Source organism: Xyrauchen texanus, chromosome 29, assembly GCF_025860055.1.
Source record: "Xyrauchen texanus isolate HMW12.3.18 chromosome 29, RBS_HiC_50CHRs, whole genome shotgun sequence".
In the NCBI taxonomy this organism is placed as follows: Eukaryota; Metazoa; Chordata; class Actinopteri; order Cypriniformes; family Catostomidae; genus Xyrauchen; species Xyrauchen texanus.
In genome coordinates this window covers 18,426,176-18,445,970 of record NC_068304.1, presented here as the reverse complement: position 1 = coordinate 18,445,970, position 19,795 = coordinate 18,426,176, and the positions used below count along the sequence as shown (strand labels likewise).

General features: G+C 39.6%; 1 protein-coding gene across 1 annotated transcript; it reads right to left on the bottom strand.

Moving 5' to 3' along the window:
* Nucleotides 1-789: 789 nt before the first annotated feature.
* Nucleotides 790-16,786, bottom strand: LOC127623257 (thyrotropin-releasing hormone receptor-like). The gene is made up of 4 exons (XM_052097626.1): nucleotides 16,731-16,786; nucleotides 16,046-16,441; nucleotides 14,332-14,749; nucleotides 790-1,473 (listed from the first exon to the last, which is right to left on the bottom strand). The coding sequence occupies exons 2-4, from the start codon at nucleotides 16,429-16,431 to the stop codon at nucleotides 790-792; spliced, it is 1,488 nt and encodes a 495-aa protein (XP_051953586.1). The 5' UTR covers nucleotides 16,432-16,441; nucleotides 16,731-16,786.
* Nucleotides 16,787-19,795: the final 3,009 nt, after the last annotated feature.

Here is a 19,795-nt window from a genome sequence, read left to right as displayed (position 1 = left end):
TGGTATAGGAGCATTTTTATGAGTATGAGCAGAACTCATGTCTAGAAGTTCCTCATGCAACACGTGTATCAGTAGCACTGGATGGAAGTGTGAAAATGTATGACGGGGAAAATGCTTGTCAGTAATTTGGTTGATAGGGATTATTCAAAGGTGCATGAACTTTCAGAAGAAACATGTCGATTTCCTGACCATGTTGATCTTGGCAAATCTGAGAACAGATTGACACATTATTGAGACATTAAAGAAATCTCATCTCTGATTGTTCTTTCCTATGGGAGCTGTTTTAATGTGACATTATGCCTTTTTGTTCTTTTAGGCTTGATGTTTAAGCAGCAGAAATATGAGTTAAATTAGTTAAATTAAATGTTCATATTGCAGTTCAAATTGAAATATTTATCAAAATAATTGTAAAATGACCAAATTGTGAAGCCCTAGCCTGAGCCCTAACTCGCAGCCATGTGTGTCCTTCTGAAGAGGAGGCATGTGCTGCTGGTGCTGACAGCCAAATGGTTCCACTTGTAAATTATGAAGTGGAGTGGTCTAAGTCTCACCACCTCCACTGGAGAGAGAAAGGATGATGCCCATAGGGGCATTCAAGTTCCCACTTTCAAGATCGAATAAAAAAAATTAAAAAATGAACTCCAGGCTGTATTCTTTTCTGCTCCATCATAGATGTCCTTAGCTGTACAGTGAATGTTGTGGGGTGGAGTGATCTACACAATGCTGTGATTCAACTCTGGGTCACTGTATTCAGATTGCACCAGAATGGGTTTCAATTCTCTAGTGAATTCAATTCAATTCACTAGAGTTCAGCAATGTCTTCTCAATGCTGCAAAGGTCAGCAATTGAATCCTTTGCAGTATCATCACTTTCCTCCATATTTTTCCCATTATCATTAAACTTTCTGTCCACATTCTCCACTGTAGGCATTGCCTTGTCTTCAGAGTTCTGCTTTTTATCAGTTTTCAGTACATCTGTATGTTTTTCCATGTTGCTGTTTTCCACAGCACTTTTGTTAATGTTTGAATCAGTCGTGTTTTTTATGTCATCACTTATTTGCTTGTCCATATTTTCCTTGTTCTCCTTGTTGTCCTTCATACCTCTGCTTTGTTTCTGGTCAGGAGTGGCTGAATTGATTTTCTTAGGTGTGTCTCTGGTGCCATTGGTGTTGTTACAAAGTCGGGGGTCCCTTCCCAGGCTGTATCCACTCTGGAGCATGGAAAGCGATCGCTGGTGCCCATCATCCCTCTGGCAGTGGTACAACCCACGGAAGGCAGAGCGAAACTTCTGGGACATCAGGTTATAAACAACAGGGTTGATGGCACTGTTGGCATAAATGCAGGTCCTGCAGAAAAGCAGAAACCAGGCATCCAGGTAAGGTGTGCTCATGAAGGAGTTAATAAGCACCAGGGTTCTGTACGGCATCCACAGCAAGGCGAACAGCACAACCACCACTGCAAGCATCTTAGTGACCTGAGGAGGAGAGAGGTTGACAAATTAACAACTCTATGAGGATTTGAATATGAGGATTGTAAATCACATGTAAAGCAATGGTTTTTACATTTTTTACATTGTTTGTTTGAACAGCCACATCGGCCCAAACAGTGTTGTGAGTTTGGGGCGGGACTATGCATTTGGCCAATCATGGCCAAATGCAATGGCTGAAGGGGGGGGGGGTGGTTGTTCAGAAAACCTGTTTGAAAACAATCATTGCTTTAGAAATTCCATTAAGTGATGATAAAGACCAAAGTTTACTTAAATATTTATGCGAATGCTCCGCTTCTGTGTACAGTCGAATCCGAGCCTGTCAAAGTACGCACATACACATGAGATGCTGGATTATTTCTCTTAAGGAAACCAAAAAAAAAACCAAAATGCTGTCTTCATATTCCGTCAGACTCGAGTCATGCAAATGTGAGCATCTCCCAACCTCCTCACACATGTGTTCTTGATGTGCACATACACTGTTGACATTTTTACCTTTGTCTCCTGTTGTTTAGCAGCGATTAAATCTTCTTCTAGAGCATCTTCATGACGACAACAGCTCAAATGTGAGTTCCCCGTCTGTCGCGCACTCGACATTGTGTCGAATGAAGTGACACTAGGGGTCTTTCTTGAAGGCCTCGGTTACCTCTGAACTTTAAAACTTGAAAAGGCCAATAAGAAATTCGCAGACTTTGTATGTCCCTCCCCCCGACATACAGATATTAAAGGAGGGAATCGTGCATCTGTCCATTTAGATTTTTTCTTCGGAGCGAGCGGTTGTGTGTTCAGCAAGCTGGTGTTCCACTCACCTCTAAGTGCATTGCTGTTGGATCCTACGGCGCATTACCAGCGGCTTTCTCCCTTCTCTGCACGCCAGTGGAGTTCACGCCTCTAAAAGAGTATATACATTGGCTTTGAACGTCTTTTTAAGACGTTCCCCCACATGTCTTTCCGCCTTTCTGTAGTTCCTGGATGCGGCAGATATCTCTCTGCTTCTGACTGTCACTGGCCAACGGCACCTCCCTAGCAGACATCTGTAGAGTGGTGGGTTGGGCAACACCCAATACCTTTACGAGATTCTACAATCTCTCGGTCTCATCCCAGAACGGAGGTTACAATAGTAACCTAAACGTTTTGGACCCACTAATTAGTGCGATTCATTCCAGGCACATGCGCATTCTGCGCATTCAAAGACGCACTGTTAGAAGAATTGGGCTGTCCGCATTCAGTGCCCAAGCACTCTGCTGATGATGAGAATTGTGTCACGTGTCCTGAGCGTCCGCATCTGACCTAAGTATACTTTAGGCTTTAGTCTGCAGATATTACACATTGAAGCTAAAAACCCAGATCATCAGAGAATTTTAATGCACATTTTTATTTTCTGGTATCATTGACATTGAAAAATGTGCCAATTTAACCTCAATATATTTGAATATTTTCTTTTAACAATATGAATTTGAATAATAACTTTTGACAAGTTTTTAAGTCTAAAAACAAGATAAAAAATGTATGTTTAAAATATTTATGTTTTTAAATCAGTGACAGACAAAAACAACTTTATTTTTTGTTAAATGTATCTCTCATACAATCTCACTCTCTCTGTCATTCTTAATAGATTTATATAGATTTCTCATTATTTTACAATCCCTATAATGTTCTGAGTTTGGTTCCAAATATCATATATTTTTGAAATACTAATATTGCTAACAAATACCTTATTTCACATACATTTATGTTTCTTCACACAGAGGTAGATGTGCTGTAATGTTAAACAATAAATATAATACAGGTTTATCTTGGAACTCAGGACCTCAAATAATAAATTAAATGTGCCTGTGTTATGTCTCAGCTTTTTAACTTTAAATTGCCTTTTTGAATCCCCACCAAACCTATTCTGTGGTAGACAAGCCTCTCCTTCATCGGGAAGTGAGGAAGCAAGAACCGGATTAACAATCAAAAAGACATTCAACATAAAACACTGAACTGGAACATAACGAAAGCGCACATAAAAAACGGCTGGGTATCTCTCTCTCTCTCTCTCTCTCTCTCTCTCTCTCTCTCTCTCTCTCTCTCTCTGGCATCCACGGCTCCTCCTTTTATCGCTGGGCAACTCAGCGCTGGGCGTGAATTCTTTCGGCCCAGCCACGCCCTCCTCCTCGTCACATACTCCTTCCACCTGATTTAGACTGGGGAAACCTCCAGTCTGACTCTGGTCCCACCCCTTCTGCCTTTCCGTTGCCGGCTGGTCTTCCCCGCCTCCTGGGTTCCAGGGTAGGACAAGGGGAGAGGAGAGAGAAAGCTAGCGGGAGGAAGAGAGCGAGAGAGAGAGAGGGAGGGAGAGAAAAAGGAAAGAAAACGCCGACCACACTGCCATTTGGTCCTCAGCCAGCCGCCCAGCGATCCTCCGTGATGCTGGGCGATGGAAGGCTGGTAGCAGGTCCTCCATCCCCTGGTGGATGGCAACAGATCCTACACTTCCTGGAAGATGGCAGCGGTTCCTCCACCTCCCGGCAGACGGCATTGACTCCTCCATCCTCTGGTGGATGGCAACGGCTACTCCGCTTCCTGGTGGACAGCAGTGGCTCTTCAATCTCCTGGTGGACCACTCTAATACCATCGAACCACTCCTCTCCTCAGCGTTGCGATCCTCCATGGTCCTGGGTTTCGGCACCAGTGTGGCAGAAATGTCTCTCATTCATCAGGAAAGGAGGAAGCAGGAACCAGATTAACAATCAAATAGACTTTAATACAACATAAAACACTGAACTGGAACATAACAATAGCCCACACACAAAACACTGCTGAATGTGCTCTCTCTCTCTCTCTCTCTCTCTCTCTCTCTCTCTCTCTTTGGCATCCCCTGCTCCTCCTTTTATATCCTGCTGATTGGGCAACTCAGCGCCAAGCGTGAATCCTCTCTGCCCAGCCACGCCCTCCTCCTCATCATCACATATTCATATATTAATATTCAAAGATAAGACAAGAGAGCATTGCATTGTATCCATAGCTGGGAAGATGTTTACTGTAACATTTAATGTTTTGCAACAGCACATTATTAACACAATAGTAATTAAATGCAATTGAAAAATTATTTTATATTTAATAACCACATATGGAATACACCACCCAATCCCGCCACCCTGTCGCAACTGTCAAATAGCGTCTGACTTTGTAACCAGGTTGACAGTTACCAGACAGACAGTGCTGCACTGCTGTGAGAAGGATGGAATAAATCTGCATCAAAGTCTTCTCTTTCAAAGAAAACAAAACCTCCCTAGCTTCTCCTCACCTAATTCAAGTGGCAAATAAATGTAAAAACCCTCCCATGAACATACACATATGGAGTTCTCTGGGGTAGAGCACACTCATAGTTCCATGCTAGAGACAGAGAAGCGGTGATAGAGGCCTTCAGTAATAATGACAAAATTGTCTGCACAACAAAGCGTGTAATTGAACAGTGTGCGGCTGGGAGGAGCTCTGTTAATTAACGAAGCAGGGGATAATGACTGCATGGCTGCCGGTGACAGTTTGAATATGCATTTTGAATATCTGGTTATTGTGATTCCTTATCAATGGAAAACCAGGTCTTAACACAGGCTAAACAAAGCCAGCTGCTACTCATGATTAGGTTAAATAAAGGGGAGCCTCTACTGTCCTGATGACTTAAAAATTTTAGATGAAGTGATCAATGGGCTAGAGGAGCAGCATGAACAGAGGTACAAAAGGATAAGAAAATGAGTCAATTTTCTTACCTCATTGATAGAGATAGATCTCTAGGAGTATTAAGCATCCTTGAGTGAACATCGCAAATCTTTATATGGTAATTTTCTGCTCAAGTGGGGGCCCTCTTGAATCTTCAAGATTTTGATCTGAGGTGCATGTGGGCATCGCCGCACAGACAGTGCACTCACAACAAAAGCAAGGACACATTTACATGCCGTCACTGAAAGGACTACTTTTCATTAAGATACTGACAGCTGCTCTGATATTGTGTGTTCTCACCTGTTTGACACTCACAAATATAAGTCATAACTGTCATTAAAGTCTTGAGACAACAATAGGTTAGTATACAGTATCTGGGTAGTTGATAAATAACGTGGGTTTCATCAGCATGGTTAACATGGGCTCTATTTTAGAGAGTGCTAAATCAAAGCTCAGTGCTAAAGCCCAAAGTATACTTTGCTTTTTACACGGACACTCAGCGTCTGTGTACTGGAAGCATCTCGAACCCGAGCCTGTCAAAATATACTTCATCTGAATGTGCGCTCAAATTCTGCATGTTTGTATGCATGTGTGTGCTTGTAAATGAACTTCAACAGTATTTGAAGAAGGCCTGTTCAAATGTCCACTATGCCACCAAACCAAAATATATGGAAGATTTTATTGTTTTTTTTTATTTTCTTGTTGCAGGCATAGATCATATATTTAACATCTATTATCTATCAGAGAGTCCATCATTCCAGTGTCATAACACAGCTGGGGCTGATGCTGTGGTGATAATTTGGAGTCAAACAGCACCATGATGGCCCCCTAATGCCTCTCTTCTGATTAGCTCCATCTTAATTATCTACTGTCATATTCGGCCACCAGGTTCTCTTTCACATAATAAATAATAAGCATGAGCTAAGATGTTTGGTCTACTGAGTGCATATGTGTGTGTGTTCACAGAGGAAGGTGTGCTGCGATGTTAGAAGGATGTATGCAAACGTGATCTCATGAGAATTTGTAAGTATTCTTACATAAAGTTTGGTTCTAGCAAACATACATTCTCTTACGTTTGCATAGACACTGAAACCTACAATACTGGCATATTGACAGCATCTAAACTTCATAATTTTATGTATTAACACCTATAAAAATGTAAAAATGTTTATGTGCACTGTTTTAATTGATTCATATTTAATAATTAATATCAATAATCAATTACATTTAATTTAAAATCAATAAGATTAGTTAAATGCCATCACATTTATTTAATGCTGTTGACATTATAATAGGACATTTTAATGGTTTCATTTAGTTCTGTGTGATTTCTGCTGCCCCATACAATGTTTTAAAGCAGTGTTTCCCAGCCACAGTGCCATGAAAGATTGTCAGGTGTGCCACAAAAAAGAAATAAATGCATGAAAAATATAATAATTTCAATGATCCAAATTCCTCACCTTTCTGAGAAATTCGCCGATTTGAAACCATAATCGGTCACATTTGTGATTGTGAAGTGCAATGATTAATATGCAAAAGTGACCAGGAATGGACTGCCCCCTTCGTCATATTGTTGCGCTGTTTTGTGGCCAGATCTGCATAAAGCTGCATTCACACTGCCAGCTACTTTGTCGCTGCATGTCACCAGTGGCTGGCGTTTAGGTCGCTAGAGGTGTGTATGAAGAGTCTAAACAGCAATGATTCTTTACAATTCATATTATTATTAAAATATTAGGAGTGAATATACACGTGAGCTCTACCATCCCCTCTCATATTGTCGCTCCCGAAAGTCGCTCTTCATTTGCATAAACATTTCTCAACTTTGTTGCATCGCTGGACACGCCCACATCCGGTCGGCACTGGTTGCCGTCGCTCGTGTTGCCGGAAGTTGCCAGCTCTCATTGAAAATGAATGCGATGAGGTTGTTTTGTCACTGCATGTCGCTGGCAGTGTGAACGCAGCTTTAAGGGTCTTTCACATGAATACATTGAAGTCTATGAAGAGACGGCACTTTACACCAAAGTGTTTTTCACACACACATTTTTGCTTCACCAATAATGTCTTTGAGAGTATTAAGAAACAAGAAATATTTTAAAACTGTCCACATTTGTGAAGAGACATTGAATGTCTCATAATTTCTTTTAATTAAATATTACCTTATCGTTTACAAATATCAGAGACCCCAGTTATTGAACTTATTTAAATTCACCAAAAAAATACTTAGACCTAAACATAAACAAGTTATTTTATTACTTTCTGCTATCAAAGCAACTGATAGCTTTTTCTCTCTCTGTTTTCAATGTTTATTCTGCACACCTCCTGCTTTTTTGCATGGCAAACTTGTAAAATCACCCCTCTGTGACGCTTTCTGCAAATCTTGACATGTGGAGGGCGATCCGGCACTTGACTCTGGCATTGAACGGAGCATTGACGCCTCGACTCAAATCATGTGAATGGACTTTACAATGAAAGAACATTATTGAAACTCAAAATAATTATTATTTGTATATTATTGTGATCTTTTCTGATAAAAGCCATGCTCAGTAGTTTAAATAGGCTACTGTAGGAAAATGATACAATAGATCTGCTTTGTGTTTACAATTCTTATACTGAAGTCATTCAATTTGTAGCCATGCAAGCTTTAATAAAGGAGAAGGTAAGGACGTTATTGAAACTCGCTATTATTGGAAGAAAAATAATGCTCAGACTGAAGGAAGACTAGAGATCTGCTTTGTTCTTTTAATGCTTAAACACTATAATTAATAATCACAATAATTCCTTACATTTTATATAGCACTTTTCTTGGCACTCAAAGTGCTCCACATAGTATAGGGGGAATCTCCTTAACAACCACCAGTGTGTAGCATCCACCTGGATGATGCAACGGCTGCCATAGTGTGCCAGAATGCACACCACACACTAGAGTGATGTAGCCAATTCAGGGATGGAGATTATTAGGAGGCCATGACATATAGGGGCCAATGGGGGGAATTTGGCCAGGACACCAGGTATATACCCCTACTCTTTACAAGAAGTGCCCTGAGATTTTTAATGATGACAGAGATTCAGGACCTCAGTTTAACATCTCATCTGAAAGATGGTGCTTTTTTACAGTATAGTGTCCCCGTCACTATACTGGGGCATTAGGATCCTCACAGACTGCAGGGTGAGTACCCTTTGCTGGCCTCCCTAATACCACTTCCAGCAGCATCCTTGGTTTTCCCCAGGAGGTCTCCAATCCAGGTACTGGCCAGGCTCCACCCTGCTTTGCTTTATTGGGCAACCAGACTATAAAGTCTCTTGGTAGATTTCAGTTATGAACAACTCAAAATAATTCACTGACTCACTAATAGCACATAAGATGCTCATTTGTTGCCACCTAGTGAAATTTCCAGAAGGGGTCACTGAACTAATCAGTTAATATATGTGGCAGGGTGGAGGGCGGGGCCGGGTCATGATCATACACACCCGGTCCCTTATCAGGCTAATCAAGCCTCAGAGAGGGATAAAGGCTGACTGTGGAGGATTGTGCGGGGGAGAGAGATATTTTACGGACATGTGTGTGTGTTTGTGTCTTCTTATTCTGTTTATTATTAAACTATTATTTATGTTGAAAAGCCGGTTCTCGCCGCCTCCTTTCCATTGACTGCTTTACAATATAATTTAACAAATTTGAGAAACAGAAGCAAACCTCACCAAAATACTCTTTATTTTGCAGCTAATTCTGCACAATTTTAAACTTGAATAAACTTGAATCGCAAAAATAGATGGAATTGGTGCTTTTTACTTATTTTTTTGTGGACCAGTGATTGTCTTCCCTTTTTCACCCCTCATGAGTTTAGATCCCAGTAATTTGTTGTGGTATTGCAAGAACAAACCTACAAACTAGAAAAGACATTTGTTGTTTTTTCATTACCCATTTAGCGCTCTTGTCACCTGTGACCTCACACAGCGTAGCCTACCTATGTGACTTGTTATTGTTTTTTTTTTGCATAGCCGAATTTCAAACATTACAAGTAAACACGCTACTAAGACAGACAGAAAACATGGACAAGTTCTTGAAAGGGAAAAATATTGACGATGGTTAGCCTATGTGGGATAGTGGTGTGCCGTATAATGTTTTTTGTTGTAAAAAGTGTGCTGTAGAGGAACAAGGTTTGGGAAACACTGTTTTAAAGGATTATATAATATATATTTAAAATGGTAAAAATGATTTAAAATTCTGTAATCATTTATTAAGCATTTAATTTTATTTTTGTTTTCCATTGGACACAAAAGGAGTTTTCAGAATATGCCAAAAAACGAAATAAACCACAAAAGCACCATAAAACAATAATACAATTAATCCATACATTTGTTAGCTATAATCAAATCTTCAGACTGCTTTCTGTAAAGAAAAGTCCCAAATTCAAGCCTTTTATCTAAATTTCGATCCACCGCAGCGCCGTCGCACCCGCTGTAACCATCAACCCGCATTGGTTTTGTTTTCAAAAATGCCTCCTCAAGCATTATGACCAGCGGTTTTACAGCAGTGATGTCAAATGCTCATTAGCTCTCAAGTGTCTCGTGACCATTTGCAACATGCCGTATTCTGCGATTTATATGTTTGAATAAGAAATGACAGTGCCGTTATGGAGTGCATCAGGAGAAGATATACAGTGATTGATAATTTAAATTCTACTCTTCACCTCACACAAAGCCTGCTTTGACTGCACTGATTGGAGTGTTTTTAGGGCTGCAGCCACATACCTGGATGAGCTCACAGATACTGTGACATCATATATCATATATGTGAGGATATGTGTATTTCTACTAGGACTTATTTAACATACAACAATGACAAACTATGGTTTACAGCAAAACTCAGGCAGCTTTGTCAGGCCAAAGAGGATGCTTACAGAAGTGGGGATAAAATCTTGTATAATCAGGCCAAAAACAGACTGGCAAAGGAGATCAGAGTGGCTAAAAGAAGCTATTCTGAAAAGCTGGAAAAAAATAGTTTTCAGCTAATGATCCTGCATCAGTGTGGAGAGGACTGAAAGACTTTACTAACTACAAGACACCATCCACCAACACTGTAGGGGATCAACAATTGGCGGCAACCTAAATGTGTTTTACTGTAGATTTGAAAAGCCCAGTCTCACACCCCATACCTGCTCTGACCTTCACAGCACACAAACATTTACACCTCCTGCAACCCCCCTCCTCACCTCTACCTGCACTTAAGATCTAAGAAGAGGATGTATGCCGGGTCTAGACAAGAAAGACAAGAAGACAAGGAAAGCACAGGGCCCAGATGGTGTTTCGCCCACTTGTCTAAAAATCTGTGCTGACCACCTGGCCCCCATCTTCACACAGATCTTCAACAGATCACTGGAGCAGTTTGAAGTTTCCTGCTGCCTCAAATGCTCCACATTCATCCCTGTCCCAAAGAAACCAAAGATCAAAGGACTTAATGACTACAGACCCGTCACTCTGACGAAGTTGAACAGCTGGTCGTCAGGTGCAGTCAAAACAACCTAGAGCTGAAATGCTTAAAAAAGTGGAGATGACAGTGGACTTTAGAAGGAACACCCCAACATTACCCCCGCTCACCATTCTGATCAGCACTGTAGCAGCAGTAGAGTCATTTAGGTTCCTGGGCATTACCATCTCACAAGACCTGAAGTGGGAGACCCACATAGACAAAATTTTTAAAAGGCCCAACAGAGGTTGTACTTCCTTCGCCAGCTGAAGAAGTTCAACCTACCACAGGTGCTGCTGAAACAGTTCAACTCAGCAGTCATTGAGTCTGTCCTTTACACTTCTATAACTGTCTGGTTTGGTTCAGCTACCAAGTCAGACATCATAAGACTTAGGAAAGTTTGGACTGCTGAGAGGATTATTGGCAATCCCCTACCCACCCTGCTAGAACTGTACACATCCAGAGTGATGAAAAGGGCTGATAAAATCACTCCCCCATTCCAGCAGCCATATAACCCTGTAGCTCAAGACCGGTTGTCCATGGAAGCTAAGCAGGGTTGAGCCTGGTCAGTATCTGGATGGGTGGCCTCTTGTGGAAAACTCAGGTTGCTGCTGGAAGAGGTATTAGGGAGGCTAGCAGGGGATGCTCACCCACACTCTGTGTGGGTCCTAATGCCCCAGTATAGTGATGGGGACACTATACTATAAATCCTAGAGCACTTTTTGTAAAGAAGGGGTGTAACCCTGGTGTCCTGGCTAAATTCCCCCATTGGCACTTCTCAATCATGACCTGCTGATAATCCCCATCCACTAATTGGCTCTATAACTCTACTCTCTCCTCTCCACCAAACGCTAGTGTCTGGATAGCATACTGGTGCACTAAGGCTGCTGTCACATCATCCAGGTGGATGCTGCACACTGGTGGTGGTTGAGGAGAGTCCCCTGTCAGTGTAGTGTCAGAAAAGTGCTATATAAATGTAACGTTCATTCATTGATTCACCCAGCATCAATCGTTAACGTTCATTCACTTCCTTTTCAAACTGTTGCCTTCTGGCCGATGCTACAGAGCACTGAGCACCAGAACAGCCAGGAACAGGAACTCAGGCCATCCACCTCATGAACAGTTAAAACTGCCTGCAAATACTTTCCTTTTGTCAATACTACCATGTGCAATATTCAAACCATCTGTTCCCACATATATCCATATTTCATTTATATTGTTTAACATATCTTACCTCTTCTTCAATACATGACATCACCTGAACATACACTCACCTAAAGGATTATTAGGAACACCATACTAATACTGTGTTTGACACCCTTTCGCCTTCAGAACTGCCTTAATTCTACGTGGCATTGATTCAACAAGGTGCTGAAAGCATTCTTTAGAAATGTTGGCCCATATTGATAGGATAGCATCTTGCAGTTGATGGAGATTTGTGGGATGCACATCCAGGGCACGAAGCTCCCGTTCCACCACATCCCAAAGATGCTCTATTGGGTTGAGATCTGGTGACTGTGGGGGCCATTTTAGTACAGTGAACTCATTTTCATGTTCAAGAAACCAATTTGAAATGATTCGAGCTTTGTGACATGGTGCATTATCCTGCTGGAAGTAGCCATCAGAGGATGGGTACATGGTGGCCATAAAGGGATGGACATGGTCAGAAACAATGCTCAGGTAGGCCGTGGCATTTAAACGATCCCCAATTGGCACTAAGGGGCCTAAAGTGTGCCAAGAAAACATCCCCCACACCATTACACCACCACCACCAGCCTGCACAGTGGTAACAAGGCATGATGGATCCATGTTCTCATTCTGTTTACGCCAAATTCTGACTCTACCATCTGAATGTCTCAACAGAAATCGAGACTCATCAGACCAGGCAACATTTTTCCAGTCTTCAACTGTCCAATTTTGGTGAGCTCTTGCAAATTGTAGCCTCTTTTTCCTATTTGTAGTGGAGATGAGTGGTACCCGGTGGGGTCTTCTGCTGTTGTAGCCCATCCGCCTCAAGGTTGTGCGTGTTGTGGCTTCACAAATGCTTTGCTGCATACCTCGGTTGTAACGAGTGGTTATTTCAGGCAAAGTTGCTCTTCTATCAGCTTGAATCAGTCGGCCCATTCTCCTCTGACCTCTAGCATCAACAAGGCATTTTCGCCCACAGGACTGCCGCATACTGGATGTTTTTCCTTTTCACACCATTCTTTGTAAACCCTAGAAATGGTTGTGCGTGAAAATCCCAGTAACTGAGCAGATTGTGAAATACTCAGACCGGCCCGTCTGGCACCAACAACCATTCCACGCTCAAAATTGCTTAAATCACCTTTCTTTCCCATTCTGACATTCAGTTTGGAGTTCAGGAGATTGTCTTGACCAGGACCACACCCCTAAATGCATTGAAGCAACTGCCATGTGATTGGTTGATTAGATAATTGCATTAATGAGAAATTGAACAGGTGTTCCTAATAATCCTTTAGGTGAGTGTAAATGTATATCTGTATATAAAATGTTTGAACAACATAATTGCTCTATTGTATATTTCTATTTTCATCTGTTATATCTTATTATTTTATTTTTATGTCACTATATGTATATATGTTTAAATGTATGTATATACAGTTGCATTTGCCCAGGAAGCTTCTGTCACCGTAACAAATTCCTTGTGTGTGTAAACATACATGCAATAAAGCTCATTCTGATTCTGATTCTGTATGCTGTCAGGGAGCACACTGGATGCAGCTCATCACCATTTGGACTACTTTTGTACTGAACTTGGCAATTTTTCTGAATAAATTATTTTGATTAAATGTATCTACCTGTTACGTGTTTTATATGCTTTATAAATGGTTATGATCAGGTTTTGTATTAGGTGTGGGATTAGCGGCTGCAAAATATATATACATTTATATATATTGTATAAAAAATGATTGCTCCTGTACATTAATCTACTAATGAAATGTGGTTATGTTTAGAGGCTGGGGTAGGGTTAAGGGATCTAAAATATCTATAAAACAGTAAAAATATACAAATATATTTGTAATGGCTTTTTCAATATTTTACATTTCTAAAGCTGTAAATAAAAGTAAAAATGTTTATGTTTCAGATGCTTTAAAATATGCATATTGTGCAATTAGTGTCTATCCAAACATTTACATTTAAATGTTACAAATATTAACATACAAATAGCTATATATATTAATGAGGTCAGGCTGGTATGCCATATATATTATGCAGGTATACATTGATAATGGAAATTATTTGGTACTTTGCTTTATTGATATGATGCAAGAATAAATACATAAGCATTGCAGAATAAATTAATTCATACATTCTAATATTATATTTAAATAAGTGAATTATATTAAATATATTAAAATATATCAAATATGTTTTTAAAATAAAAAACATGTTGTCTGTGTAGCGGTTTGCTAATAACCCAATGAAAAATAGCATCACACTGTTCTAAAGACAAACTGACATTTAGTAGAGTAAAAATTTATATCGAAAGAAAGAAATGACCTAAAAACAAACAAATGTAAGATAATAATCATAGAGCACATTATAGAAAAGAAGTGCTGCCCCACGTTTGCCCTCGACTGCAGTCTCAGTGGATCAAAATGCACTATTAATTGTCTAAACACAAACACATACAAACACATACACACACAAACACACACCTGTTTCCGGGAAGAAAGTGCATTCTTTTGACGTCCCTGACGACCTGCTTTACCATCATCTGCTGGCTCTTTGCAGCTCCTCCTGAGAGTGGGGGCACTTGTGGTTCTGGAGTCAGGTGGGTGGGGAAGAGGATTCAGGTACATGATACGGGCGATGAGACCATAAAGGACAATAGCCAGAAGCAGTGGGATGACGTAGAAAATGGCAAAGTCGATAAGGTAGATGGGCAGGTAGAGGTCTCGAGAGACACGGTAGCCGCACTGCACACGCCCCTCTTGGTTCACCTGGATGTCCACCAAGAAGAGCCAGAGCATGCAGTAGACACAAGTGAAGGCCCACACCCCAGCAATGATACGCTTGGCTCGGGACACCGTACAGACAGTTTGGGCCCTCATTGGATGACATATGGCAATGTATCTGAGGAACCAACAGGAAATAGTCAAGAATGTAACTGGGGTTGGTAATTTTCTCATTTATAAAGGCGTCCCACAGTCATGGAAAACCTGGAAAATATCAGTGATTTCCAGCTCTGGAAAATTCATGAAGATTTCTACAGAAAATATGTATTGGTTAAAAGCATGGGAACCATTTTTGTAGCAAAAAAAAGAACTTAAAGGAATATTCCAATTTCAATAAAAGTTAAGCTCAATCGACAGCATTTGAGGTATATTGATTACCACAAAGATTAATTTTGACATGCAAAAATCTATGTTAATGTGAGGCACTTTCAATGGAAGTGAATGGCGCCAATTTTTTAAACATTAAAAATACTCACTTTTTTTTTTTAAATAGCTACAAGGCTTAAACGATATGGATGTAAACATGATTTTAGTGTGATAAAATCCTTTTCTGTGTGAAGTTATAGCCAATTTTACAACTTTGTTTCCATGATGATATAATGTAAAAAAAACCCTAAAACAGTAAAATGACTGTATATATTACAATTTAAACAACTTTACAGCTCAAATAATTTACAAGTTTTAACAGAAGAATTAATGTAAGTGCTTTTATAAAATTATAAGCTTACACTTCTGTGTTTAAATGCTCCAAAAATGTGCCAAATTCACTTCTATTGTGAGTGCCTAACTGTAACCTCAATTTTTTTTTAAGAAAAGGAGGGACATGTAGAAATAATGTTTTTGTGGTAATCAACATTATACCACAAATGCTGTCGATTGAGCTTAACTTGTATTGATCCCAGAACATTCCTATAAGTGAATGTGTCTGTTATGCTCACTTCAAATGACTAAAAGTCAGACAATATTAATTAGATAGGATTTTTACATATTGTTTTATTAAATAACCATTTAATACATAATTATCTCTACTGAAGAAAATAAAAACAGCTTAAACAAGGCTAAGGTGGTTAGCTGGTTGTAAAAGTTGGTCTGTTTTGATGGTTTTGAGGGGTTTTGTGCACTTGTCGGGCTGGGAGGCCAGTTGACTTGCCAGATAAAACAGCTAGAAACTGGCTCCCAGACATGGAGACCAGCTGCATTTGGCTCAGAGCTGGACAAAAATTATGGTAAATTTAACCCTGAAGCTGAAAAAATAGCTTATACCAGCCCAAGTTAGTTTGGTGCTCTTAGTTGATTTAAGATATTTTTTCATCAGGGTTAAATTGGCCAAAATCTTTGTCCAGCTCTGAGCCAAAGGCATTTGATTTCAGTTACTGTATCTGGCACATCCTTGCGATGTTTCCTTGGTTCTTACCTCTCCACAGTGAAGGCTGTGATGGAACATGATGACACATTAATGCCAAGGTACTGAAAGTAGGTGATGCCAAGGCACCCAGCATGCCCGTACACCCAGGTGGCCATCAGGCTCTCCGAGATGTTCGGCAGACCAGCAGCCACCAAAACGGTCAGGTCCGCCACCGCCAGGCTCATCAGATAGCAGTTGGTGGGTGTGCGCATGTGTCGTGTGGTAAGAACCACCAGCACAACCATGATGTTTCCCACTATACCCACACCACATACCAACAGCACCAGGAACACAGAGATGGTCTTATACTCCAGGGACTCAGACACTGCATCCCCAGACCCCACCAGGGAGATGTTGGTGGGAGTGTCCATTCTGGAGCTCATATTTTCTGGCATGATTCGTATTCTTGATGTTTGTCAGTTAAATAAGAAGCAATAGGAACAGACAGGCAGAGAAGATGAAAAATAAAATTGGTGGATAAGAAAAAAAGGAGAATTGACACTGGATGTTATTCTAAAAATTGAGGAGAATTCTCGACGAAGACAAAAAATGAAAAATGTCTATTCCATTCCAGCTTCTATTGATTATCTTGTCTCTTATTAAGTATGCTGCATAATTTTCTTGGCTTCAACAACAAAAAATGTATATGCTGCCCGCAACCCATTATTTATTCTGTGTTAAATTGTGACGGTACCTTCCATTAGAAGCACTCCACTTAAATCCAGAAGCTAGTTTTCTTGTTTCTTTTTCCCCCCGTTAATGCAATCGTCCATCCAATCGACCACCCTGGAATAAAAGATTGCAGTTGTCAGCAGGAAAAATGCAAGTCTCAATCACTGTTAAGAGCATTTCAAATAGCCCTGTGTTAATTGCTCTATAATTGCACAATCGTCCATTTCATCTTGCACAAAAAGATAAGATGCAACACAGAAGTACACACAGAGTGCTAGATAAAAAACCCAGCACACTGGAGCATCACAGATTAAAATAACATGATGCAGACATAACATAAACATTCTATTTTTAACTTTACAAATATTCCCAGGTTTTAGGAGAATTCCTCAGAACATTATTGAGACATGATGGGAAGCTTTTAATTATTCAAATGAGACATTTTAGAGGTGCACGGCTATAAAACCGCAGAAAGCCTTAAAGCCATACAGCTGCTGTGGCAAATGGCATGTCTAATAACCAAGTATCTCTAAATCTACGACTGCGTGCATTTCTACGCATTAAATGATCTTACAAATCTTTGAATCACCTCAGTGGCTGTGTTACAGTGCATGTGGCACACAAAATGGTGATAATATCTCTTATGTAAACATCATGATGTATAAACACAATGTTTAGTTTCTTTGCTAATATATTTGAACATTAATTATAGTATGAAAATAGTGTTTTTGAATCCATTAAAGCCATTAAATGAGACTGAGATGTTACACAGGAGCTTGAAAAATCCAGACATCTGTTGCTCTTTTCAGTTGTCTCTTTGGCTTGTAAATAAGACTGCACTGCCTCTCCTGGGGCATCTCTAATAAATCGAGATGGACATAATGAGAAAAGTAATTTAACTCAATCCTGACTTCTCAACCCTTCAGAACTTGACTTAATCTTATTCTATTTTATATTCTATTATTTCTGCTCTGGCAATGTAGACACAGAACAAGAGCTTTGCGCTTTCCCATCATGTAACTGAAGAGGGACACAGATAGTATGTGTCATCATATATTCACCCTCATATGTTTCCAAACCTATATGACTTTCTTTCTTCCGTTGAACACAAAAGCAGATTTTAGGCAGAATAGCAATTATAAACTTGAAACCTGTCAATCTCAAATAATAATAAGAATAAATTAAGAGTGATTGCACATGCTTGTAAATAAAACAGAACCACCATCTTATGTATGAGATTTTTTTTTTCCTTCTTTTATTTCTCTGGGTTTAATTCAGAGATTTACATTGATGGTGAGAGTCAGGCGTGCTGCTATGAAATAGTCTGTCATTCAGTGTTTGGTTTTCCTAATTGACTGTGCCACTACCAGAGTCATAAATCAGTAAGCGCGCTCAGACAAAAAGTGTGATATGGCTTTGACTACAAATCAAGTGAGCAGCCTGCTTAGGGGCCGTTCACATAGAACGCATTTCTGCGTCCGTTTGCGCTGTTTTTAAATAGTTTTAACATGTGCGCTTAACGGACGTCTTTGGCGTCGCGTTCCTCTGCTTTTTTTTTCAGCGTCTCTCGCAGGAGTTATAAAAACTCTCGAGACACCTGCGTTCAAAATACTGATGCACCCAAATGCTGCACGCACATGTAAACACTGTCTATGACAAGGTAGAAAGCTCAATGCTTTTTAATAGGCTACACAGCCAAAGTGTCGGCGCGAGAGCCAATTGTCTGCCTAATACTGTATGAGCCTGAACAGTAAATCAAATGACTCATTAACACTTTATCCAGTGGAAATAATTATGAATTCAGTTATCGAAGGATCACGTAAAATACAAAGTTTTGCACCTACAAGTTCAACAAGTTAAGAAAAAAATCATATATTAATATTGAATCATATATAAATATTATATAAATACACAATTCTTCAAAAGTAGGCCCTATATATTAAAAAGAAGAAGAAGAAGAAGAAGCAAAAATCATGTAAAGAAAAGGAATATTTCCTAATACATTATGGAAACTGGCATCAGTAACTCAAGGTAGAGAATAAAGCGTCTCCTACCAGAATTCATTCTTGATATGTGGAAGCAGAGCGCTCAAAATCACCTCTCGTGCAGTGTCGGCTACACACCCTAGATGGACAAAATGCAGTGATATGAAGTATTTGACAAGAAAAGCAAATAATCTGATCTTGTACAGAAGCGCTGGAAAATGCAATCTTTTTCCTATAGTCCTTTTACTGCAGGTCCCTTCGTTATAGCGCCCCCTAGTGGAAGAGCTTGCAGGCTATTCGCACGCATGTCTTAAGTGGTTTTTGACGCAACATAGCTAGAATTAAAGCAGTGACTTTTTTTTTAGTCTCACCGTGGTATTTCTGGTCTTTCCGTATATAGTTTTGTCAAGTGTAGATTAAAGGCAATGTTCTTATGGATTGTTGTGTGTTTTTTAGCACCAAATTTTTCCTCTGAATTTGGCGTAGTAGGTGATAGACATCTATGAGCTGATAGGCCTATTTATGTAATTGTCAGACAATACATACAATTTTACAGTAAAACATGCTTTTATTTTATTTGCATACTTTTGTATAATTATTTTTAGTTTACATGTTTTTTCTACATATTTGCTTCAGATCAATTATATGGATTGTAGGGTAAGATGCCCACCTTAAGAACAATGTTCATTTACTTTTAAATTGTAACATACTGTATAGATATAAATCAGAAGGTCGCTGGTTCAATCCCCACAGCCACCACCATTGTGTCCTTGAGCAAGGCACTTAACTCCAGGTTGCTCCGGGGTATTGTCCCTGTAATAAATGCACTGTAAGTCGCTTTGGATAAAAGCGTCTGCCAAATGCATAAATGTAAAATGTAGATACACTTTTAGCCTGTGCAAGAGAATTATGCATCATCCAACATATTATCAAGGGATTTAAATAGAAACATTTGCTAATTTTTTGTTATAGCACAAAATTACAAATATATATATATATATATATATATATATATATATATATATATATATATAAGACTCACATATTTTTAATTGAAGGCATGTCATAATAGCAATACTAAGAATTTAGATGTTTAGATGGT